The sequence below is a fragment of the Marmota flaviventris genome, chromosome 5 (assembly GCF_047511675.1).
Source record: "Marmota flaviventris isolate mMarFla1 chromosome 5, mMarFla1.hap1, whole genome shotgun sequence".
In the NCBI taxonomy this organism is placed as follows: domain Eukaryota; kingdom Metazoa; phylum Chordata; class Mammalia; order Rodentia; family Sciuridae; genus Marmota; species Marmota flaviventris.
In genome coordinates, this window is record NC_092502.1 from 6,798,485 (window position 1) to 6,807,979 (window position 9,495).

The 9,495-nt window shown below is 51.7% G+C and overlaps 1 protein-coding gene across 1 annotated transcript; it reads left to right on the plus strand.

The window, feature by feature from the left end:
• Positions 1 to 541: 541 nt before the first annotated feature.
• On the plus strand, positions 542 to 9,141 carry LOC139705886 (cilia- and flagella-associated protein 144-like). Its single transcript, XM_071612780.1, has 4 exons — positions 542 to 674; positions 2,436 to 2,495; positions 3,445 to 3,545; positions 8,980 to 9,141. The coding sequence occupies exons 1-4, from the start codon at positions 542 to 544 to the stop codon at positions 9,139 to 9,141; spliced, it is 456 nt and encodes a 151-aa protein (XP_071468881.1).
• The last annotated feature ends 354 nt before the right edge of the window (positions 9,142 to 9,495 follow it).

The following is a 9,495-nucleotide window of genomic DNA, read 5'->3' on the forward strand; positions in this document are numbered from 1 at the left end:
TTCCATAGAGAACAGGTGGTTCTGTCTATAACCACACTGGACAGAACATGTTCTCAAATGGAAAACTGCCAGCCCTGAGCGTGTGTGTGTGTGTGTGTGTGTGAGCTAGCCATAGGTCATGATTCTGGGCATCTGTTTCAAAGTGGGAGAGCTTCCTGACTCCTCCCCAAATCTTTTTAGGGAATGACTGGCCAAGGTGAGGTCCAATCATCAGTCCCTTACCTGGGCCTGTGACTGGACCTGGAGCCCTTCCCTGATGATGTCCAAGGGCAGCTCTAGTACCCAGGTTCTGACCTGAGAAGATGGGACAGGTGAGTCCAGTGCCTGCCTGGGGCCCTGGGAGGAGGGATTTGAGGGCAATGGGTGGAGTCGGGGCACTGGGCCGCCCAGGGGAGGTCCAGGGCTGGAGACTGGAGCATTCCAACCAGGACTCTGTTGCCAGGAGACAGCTGGGATGCTGTTGCCTGGAGATGGCAGAGGACCTGGCACCGCCCCAGCCAGAGGGCACTTAGAGAGCACATAGCACCTGTGTGACCAGGCCATGGCTGGATACCACAGGAAGAGGGCGATCCAGGATGAGGTTCATCAGAATCAGTTCCTGCGGGAACAGTACCTGCGAGAGCTGCGCATGCAGAAGCTCTGCACAGACTACCATGTGAATCCCCTGCGCAAGGGTGAGGACCCAGGGGTAACAGACGTGGGGCAAGGGGCCATGCAGGCAGCAGGGAGAGGCCTGCCCTGGTCTGTTCTCCAGGAAGGGTGGATTCCAGGGCTGCCAGGCCTCCTGAGATATATCAGGTGCCTTGAAATGCATCCATGTCGTGATAACTTTGAATAAAAAAACTAATTTTCACATAAAATATTTTTTTAAGTTCCGTTTTCAGGGTTTTAAAATTTTATGTTATATTTTGGTTTCATTTTCATATACTAAAGTGATTTTAGGCTTTTATATCATTATAGCCCTTTCTCTGGAAAGTTCAGGAGAATAGGCTCTGGGCAGTGCTCCCTGTCATCCAGGTAAAAGCACCCTCCCCTCCACTCCTCTCACCCTACACACTCCTGTGAGATCCACCTCATCCTGCAGCATCAGCAGCCCCTAAAGGACACTGGGCCTCAGATGAGCTCCAGATCTGCCATCTGACCACCTCCCAGCTACCTTCCTTGGACTCACCATTAGGGACCTCAGACTGGCCCTCGGGAAAGCTGGGGGCTCTGAATCCCTTGCCCACCCTCTGCTTCTCCAGAAGAACCTGTGGAAGCACAAGGCAGCTGGGCCCTTCCTTCCCAGGTGAGAAGCCTGAGTCAGCCCTGGCCTCCATCCATCAGTCCACACACCTGGCAGTCACAGAAGCAGAATGGCTGCTGCTTCACATTTCCCCTGACCCTTGTCTGTTCCTACCTCAGGGAAAGACTCCATGATACACTGGGGGTGTACCCACATCTCACTTAATTCCACCCTCTGGACAGCTACTGGACCTGCCCCTCTCCAGCCTCACCTCCTCCAAATTCCTTCCACAAATACAGTAGGGCCTGCCCCTCCTTACCATTGCTAGGCTCCCTCTCAAACTCCTCTTTACCTCTGAACGGCTCATTCCACAGCCCCCTATGGTACCTGCCCACCTGCTCCTCCTCCCTGAGCTACCCCCAACTCTCTACCTCCATAGCCAGCACCCCTGCAGCCTGGCCATCTGCAGGAGACTTAGTGACTTGATTTTGCTTAGAACTCTTCTGGCTGTCTTCTGTCCCCACCACTGATTTCAGCAGAAAAATTCACTTCTGTTTAGGTTGGTTCATTCCAACAAGCTAAATAATCCCTCAGGCCACATTCATTCTGGGAAAAGTGATTTCCTCCAGTTCTTTCCCTTGGGCACAGGATTTATGTGACCATTGTGGTGAAGTGAGAAAATACTGTAGCTTGCATTTCTGTTTACTTGTACTGTAAAGAAAAATATTATATTTTTCTAATATGCAGATAATATTACATACAGATGACATACACATTTCATATCTTAGGGGTGCATGCTCAGAAGACTTTTTACTCCTGGGCATGGTGACATACACCTGTATCCTGGCAGCAGGGAGGCTGGGGCAGGGAGATTGCAAGTTTAAGGATGACCTCAACAGAGACCGCTCTCAAAATAAAAGAAAAGAGGGTTGGATTAGGGTTAGGGTTAGGGTTAGCTCACTGCAATAAATAAATGAGTGAATGAATAAACAAACATAAATCCTTGTAGCCTATGGCTTGTGGCCACTTCCCTGGACAGTGCCAGGCCAGACCCTAAGTCTTCGAGAGCGTGGGACCTTGTTCCCAGCACCCAGCCAGAACCCCCCAGGCCCAGGCACTATGTGGGTGCAGAATGAGAGCCTAGTCTAGGGTGAGTGGCAGGAGGCAGGGGTTGGGCTCTGACCTGCACTGTGTCCCTGCTCTTCTCCAGTTCACACAATCACCAAGAAGCCCATGTCGTGGCATGATAACTTGGAGGAACCTGAAGATGGTAAGTCCTGAGGTCGGAGACTGCGTGAGGTGGGGCAGAGAGAGGCAGGGGGCTCAGAGAACTCGCAGGCAGAGTCGCTGCAGGGAACCTTAGGGTCCTCTGCTGTGGTCTCGAGACTAGACTCTACTGACCAGGCTCAGAGAGACTGATGAGCAAACACATGCCAACTCATTACTGTCATCCACAAGAGTCCCTGATGGCCTGAAAAGAGGAGTCATTCATTCACAAATGTTCAGACGTTACTCACACGGGTTCTGAAGGCCTAGGAATTAGATTCATGTCCTGGTGCTGCCACTCCTTAACTGTGGGCTTTGGCCAGGTTGTTGACCTCTCAGCCCACTTCTTAGAGTTGTTGGAAGGACCAAGCAAAACACCACAGGTTCTTAGAGCTGAACCCGCCTCACCATGCTCAGTAAACACAGTCCTGTTCATGTTTCCACTTTACCTGGTGACAGGCAGTGGGGTGGGCCTGGGGGTCTCAACACAATCAGGCAAAGGCAAGAGGGCAGCCTGTAAGTGCCTCCACCAGTGTGGGGGGTGGGATCATGGGCGACAGCATGGAAAACAGGTGCCTCCATCAGGCAGGGGATGTGGGACTGTTGGGGCAGGTGGGCACAGGTGGTCCAGGGTGTCAGGCGGGAGGCTGTGGAAGGACCCCGCATGATAGAGAGGTACAAGAGGGCAGCACCCACATGTTCTGAGAACAGAGGAGTTGACCTCTATTCCTGCCTGCCCTGGACTCCCCGGGGACCCATGTCTGTCACAGCCCTGCCCCAGGGTCCAGAACAGTGCCTGGCACAGTTTGCACTTGACACATTTGTTGACACATGGCTGAGAACCAGACGCCCCTGTCTCAGACCCTGGCTCTGCACACAGAATTCTGTGGCCCTGGAGTGGTGTGGCCAGGAAAAGGACACGGGCAGCTTCTAACTTGAGCCTCCTCTCCCAGTCAGGTTTCTGAATCTCGTTCACCATGCTGCTCAGAGACCCCGGAAGAAGTACCCAGAGACACAGACAGAAAGTCAGATCGGCTGGGAGGCAGAACCTTTGGTAAGCGAGGCCCCCACTCTGGGCAGCAGCACAGGGTGGTGCGGGCAGTGGCTGAGAGCAGAGTGGACAGCCAGCTGGCAGGGGCTTGAATTCTGTCCTTCTTGGTATCCTGAGACCTGGGGTGAGTTTCTAAGCCACTGTGTGGTGCTGATCCTGGTCATGAATGGGGACACCACAGAACCTGCCTCACAGGGTTGCTAAGAGGAGCAGTACCTGGGACAGTGCCCAGCACACAGCACTTGCTCAGTAAACGTGGCCAGGCTCCTGTGATGCAGATGGAGAAGAGCGGAAAGGAGTCCCTGAGCCCTGCCCGGAACAGTCAGGTGCTGCTCCAGACAGGAGGACGTCTCCATGGGGCCCACCACTCACAGAAAAGAGCTCACCCCAAAAGCAGGTGTGGCTCAGAGCTGGAGAAGCAAGGCCACATGGAGGCAAGGGACAGCCATGGAGATCTAACTATCAGTGAAAGATGGGACTTCAGAGGAAACTGCTCAAGACCTTGATTATACATGAATAAAGAATCAGGGATCAGTGATTTCTAAAGACCACACGGAAGGCTTGATCTAAGGGGGGCTGTGGCTAGGGCAGAGGCTCCAGCAGGGTGGGAGAGACTGGGCAGCTGGACAAGCTAAGGATGGAGGTGTGGGGGGGAAATCACTGGGGGGAACTTCTGGGTGAGGGGTCCTGGCTAAGCTGACCTGGCTGGATTCTTGCTGAAGGCAGGGCAGGGACCAGACCTGCTCTGGGGGACAGACGGCAAGGAGCCCACAGACACCCAGGACAGTCAACAGGGTGGTGTTGACTCTCATTACACTGCTCAGCTGGAGTTTTGCTGAAACTGGACTATGCAGAGGTGACCACAGAAGGCCCTAAGTCAGGCCTGGTTTAAGAGGAGGATGGCCTGAGTGGAGTTTGGTCCAGGAGAGTACTTGTCCAGTGAGAAGGAGGTGGGAGGAAAGGGAGCCTGGTGAAGACAAGTCAGCCCAGGGGACAGTGGGCATCTTAGCAAAGCTCCAGAGAGCTGGGGGCTTCACGCACCATGGGAAGGTTGCTCCCTGCACCTCAGGGAGTCTCCTGCCATCAGCACACACAACAGGAAGGACGAGTGTGGGGCCCAGCCAGGCCTGCCCTGCTTAGACCCTTCCAGGCCTCCAGGATAGAATGCTGTGTCTGAGTCCCAAGGGGCCTTCCGGCACTCAGTCTGTCCATCACACATGTGGGGACAATGCCCTCAGGTGGCACAGGGAGCAAGCAAGGAAGTAAGCCCCCCAGATTAGATCCAGGTGTTGTGGGAACATCAAAGGTAAAGAAGCTGGGCTTTCAGAGCACTGTGCTTGGGGCAGAGGACGTGATTGATGTGTTCCATGGGCCCCAATGTGGGGACCCTGTCCCTGGCAGGACCTGGCCCTGTTCAGAGCACCCCAACCTCAGCCCAGGGACCCCTGGTAAGTAAGGCTCAGTGGGCACCTCTTTGCCTTGTGTCTCTGGGTAACACTTGCTGAAAATATATCCTCATGTGGGATGTGTGTCCAAACACTCACACACACCAACACACACTCATACACACACCAACACACACTCATACACACTCACACACACTCATACACACTCACACACACAAACATACACACAAACATACACACACTCACACACTCACACATGCACACGCACACACTCACACACATACACACTCATGCACACATATACACACTTACACCTCACACACACATACAACACATTCATACACACATACTCACACACATACACACTTACACACACATACACACTCACACACACCTTCACACACACTCACACACATCCTCACACATTCACACACAGTCACACACACTCATACATACACACACACTCACACACTCCCACATACACACTCACTCTCACACACAACACACACACTCTCACACACTCATACACTCACACACATTCACACATACACACACATTCTCACACACAATCACACATACACACACAATCACACACATACACACACTCACACACACATCCACACACAACGTACACTCTCACTCATACACACTCTCACACATGCTCACACTCCCACATACACATTACAACACTCATACACACAGTCACACTCTCACACATGCTCACACACATACACACTCACACACATTCACACATAACACTCTCACACACTCCCCTCACACACTCACACACATAAACACACTCTCACACACACTCGCATACACACACACTCATTTACACATACACACACATTCATACTCACACACCCACACACTCACGCCCACACATACACACTCACATACACTCACACATGCACTCTCACACTCACATACACACACATCCTCACACATATTCACGCATACAATTCACATTCACACACAGATTCACACATTCACACACTCCCCCCACACACACTCACACACATACACTCACACACACACACACATACACACACTCACACACACTCTCACACTCACACACCTGCAGACTGGGATGGGATGAGCAAGTCCCTGAATGACTCTCAGGGCAGCTTCTCTAAGGTGCATATGCTGAGGTCTTCCCTCCCCCTGGCTTGCTGTGACCCCCCACCACACTCCCTTTCCATGCAAGCACCTGCTGAACACTTAGTGTGTGCGGATGCTGTCCGGGGACAGGCACAGCACCACCCCCAGCTGTCCCTGGCACCCCAGCACAGAGGCCCGCTGGCTCTGGGCAGCCTGGCTGTGGTGCCCGCCTGCCTCAGAAGGAAGAGGAAACGGTGTAGAAAGGGAAGTGAACCGCAGCGCAGTTGGGCCACGATGGGACAAGCAGCTGCCCCTGCTCCGTTAGTCCTGCGAGACTGGACAGTTCACGGGAAGGAAGCCAGGAGTCGGCCTTCCCTGTGTCCATGCAGCCAGGGGCACCAGCCACAGATGTGCCGCAGTCGGGCTTCCTGGGGCCCAGGGGGGGTGGGGCCACTTCTCAGCTTCCATTTTCCCTGAAGGAAGCTGGGATGAGACCAGGTACCAGGAAATGAGAGAAAACACAGTGAACCGTTTGATGCAAGTTCCTACAGGACGGCGCAGGGCAGCCTCGGCTCTCCGGTCACTCCAACACCGCGGGCGCGGCTCTCATGCAGGTGAGCTGCCACCTGATGCGGCGTCCACGGGTTAAGGGGACCCAGGGCCCGAGCTGCGCTTCCCGGCAGATCTTCTCTCCCGGAGCCCGACCCACGGCGCCTTCTAGTGTCCTAGAGTGATATCGTCGTTCCAAGTTTCACTCCAGCTACTTTCTCTATTCGCACCTGGGAGACAAGGTCAAAACCAGGCCGGTGTAAGACTCAACAAACCAGGCAGGTTATGTTCGCTAGCCATCCCGGCGACTGGGAAGCTGAGGCAGGAGGATTGCAAGTTGTGGCAAGACTCAACAACTTAAGTTAGACCCTGTCTCCAAATAAAAAGTAAAAATAGTTTGGGGATGTAGCTCAGTGGTGGTGTGTGCCCCCTCATTCTGCAGTGTCACAAAGGAAAATAAAAAGGATTTAAGAAAAAAAAATGAGAAGCAATTCAATTAAATTAGCCCAGAGTTAGTAAATTAAAGAAGAAAAAATGCTTTATACTTTATCATGTCAAAAATTCATTACATACCCAAGAAAATTTGTAAATAACCATTAAACACATTGATATATTTAATATCATGGCTCTAAAAATGCAAAATTAAATCATTATATTATCCCATTCCACAAAAATAAACACAACTGAGTGCATGGGGTGACTGGCAGCATATAAAGTAGGTGGACTCTGACTTACTGCTGGCAGAAGGCATCCACTTTGTAAGCAGATTTGCCATCCTGTTAGCATACAAAGTTAACATAAAATTTCTGAGTGTTGTATTGTTAGTGAATTGCCCAAAAGAATTACACAGAAATTCATAAATGAAAATACATAACAGGATTGTTCATCAAACAGCCTAAACATCTAATAGTAAGACAACAGATAGAATTTCAAAATCATTCTGCTTATGTCAGAGGACCCATAGGACAGAGTGCAGGTGACATGTCTCCTGGAGATGAAATTTTGTAAAAGAGAAATCTAGTGACACAAATAAGACAAGGGGTCCTGGCGGCCAAGGTTGATGGAATATTGACTGAAAACTGTCATAAATTATAGTTGATAAAAAAATTTTAATCTTCATTTTGAATTCATGAAAGATATGAATATATCAATATGAATATGTATATTAGATAATTATAAATACAATACATATGAAATATTTATTTATTAATTTATTTCACTACTCACCAAACTGCTTAATTGGATACATATTATTTTGTGTAATTTCCACCTTTATTTTAAAACAACGATCACAGTATTCTAAGATGAAATTACAAAAACTTTTACGAACTACTTTTCATAAAATTCTGCCCCTTTAAAGAGAATATTATTGGTCGAAAAAAGAGTTAAAATATGTAAAAAAAAAAAAAAGTTGAATACTCTTGCCTTCTGTCCTTAGTTACAGATGAAGTGATATTTCCCTAAGACACCGCCGCTTTTGGAGCGATGGGTTTCACATCGTGGATCTGGTCCTCCCGTAGGAAAGCCCTAGGTAACTGAGGTGGCAGAGGCCACGCAAGACTCACCTGGTGCAGGGAGGGTCTCAGTCCCCTTCCAGGGAGGAAGGAAGAAAGAAGAAAGAAATCGGTGGCCTCCGTGTGCAAACACCAGCAGTACAAATGTGTCAACTTCACAAAATATGATTAGTAGTGTTGTCACATTAAAAGACTGAATGAGGGTGAGGTGTCCAGAAATCTAGGAATGGGAACAACCGTAGGAGCGGTGTGCCAAGCTGATCTGAGCCTTGGTGAGCGCCTTCCCTTGGGCGGAGTCCTCGTGGGGGTCCTCCCCTGGGCGGAGTCCTGGTGGGCGCCCTCCCCTATGTGCTACCTGGAGAAGGGAAGGGGCAGCCAGGGCGCGTGCTGGTGTCGCTGTGCAGCGCAGAGAGGAGGTGGGTGGAGACGGAACCCTCCAGAGGGAGGCAGACGTCAGGGGACGCCTCAGGATGTCATCAGTGAGTCTGCAGGCTGTGTCCACTGGACACGTGGGCTAGCTCAGGGGAGGCAGTGAGCCCCCAGTCGGGTCACTAGGAATACAGGGTTCCCAGTTTACGGACCAGAAGGATAAAATCTCTTCGCGAGTGGCGGTGACATTCTGGTACCTCTTGCTGGCAGCCGCGCCACTCTGGCTGATTCGCCCCAGGCGCTGTGGGATGCGCCCGGCTGGCTTCTGCCCGCGGTGGCTCAGCTTTGGGGCCGCCGTGTGTTTCCTTCCCCTCAAGCATGGATTTGCCCTGCTGCAGGGCAATTCGCCTACTGGTGCCTCCCAGAAATGTATCAGTGGAAAGGAGCTCAGAGCAAGGTCTGAGGGCCAGGGTTTCCTTGTCTCCCTACCGGTCACAGCTGCCTGTGAGGAAGGTGGCTGCTGCCACCGCGGGGAGGGACAGCACAGTAGTCATTGGCCTCACCTCTGGCGGCAGCCCAGCCAAGAGCAAGAGCTGTGCATCAGCGGGGCCTCCTGGGATCCAGAGAAGCAGCAGGGAGCGCTGGAGACCCGGTGCTTGAGGCTGAGGGTGGTACCAGGGCTACCTGGGAGGGCGCCCAGCTGCTGCTGGAACGGGGATATGCCAGTCACCAACACTGAGGCCACTGCTCAGGGTGCAGGGGAGTCTGGAGATGCCCCAGGGGATGCAGAGAGGGCGGCTGCTGAACCTCATGGGTGCAGAGAGGGAACCTTCAGGCCTTGACCAGCGCGGCAAAACTAGCTGGTTCCGGCAAGGGGTCAGGGGAGATTGGAAGAAAAAAGATTCAAAGACGCAAATCTTGAGGATTAACCTGGAGTTGGGTGGAGCCCTGCTCTCTGATGAAGAAGCAGGTCTGCAGAATTACACCAACAATCTTTATTATATATGTCTCATT

Coding starts and splice junctions, on each gene's coding strand:
- LOC139705886 (XM_071612780.1), top strand. CDS start 542: ATGGCTGGATACCACAGGAAGAGGGCGATCCAGGATGAGGTTCATCAG. Junction 675..2,435: donor TGTGAATCCCCTGCGCAAGG/GTGAGGACCCAG, acceptor GCTCTTCTCCAG/TTCACACAATCACCAAGAAG. Junction 2,496..3,444: donor CTTGGAGGAACCTGAAGATG/GTAAGTCCTGAG, acceptor CTCCTCTCCCAG/TCAGGTTTCTGAATCTCGTT.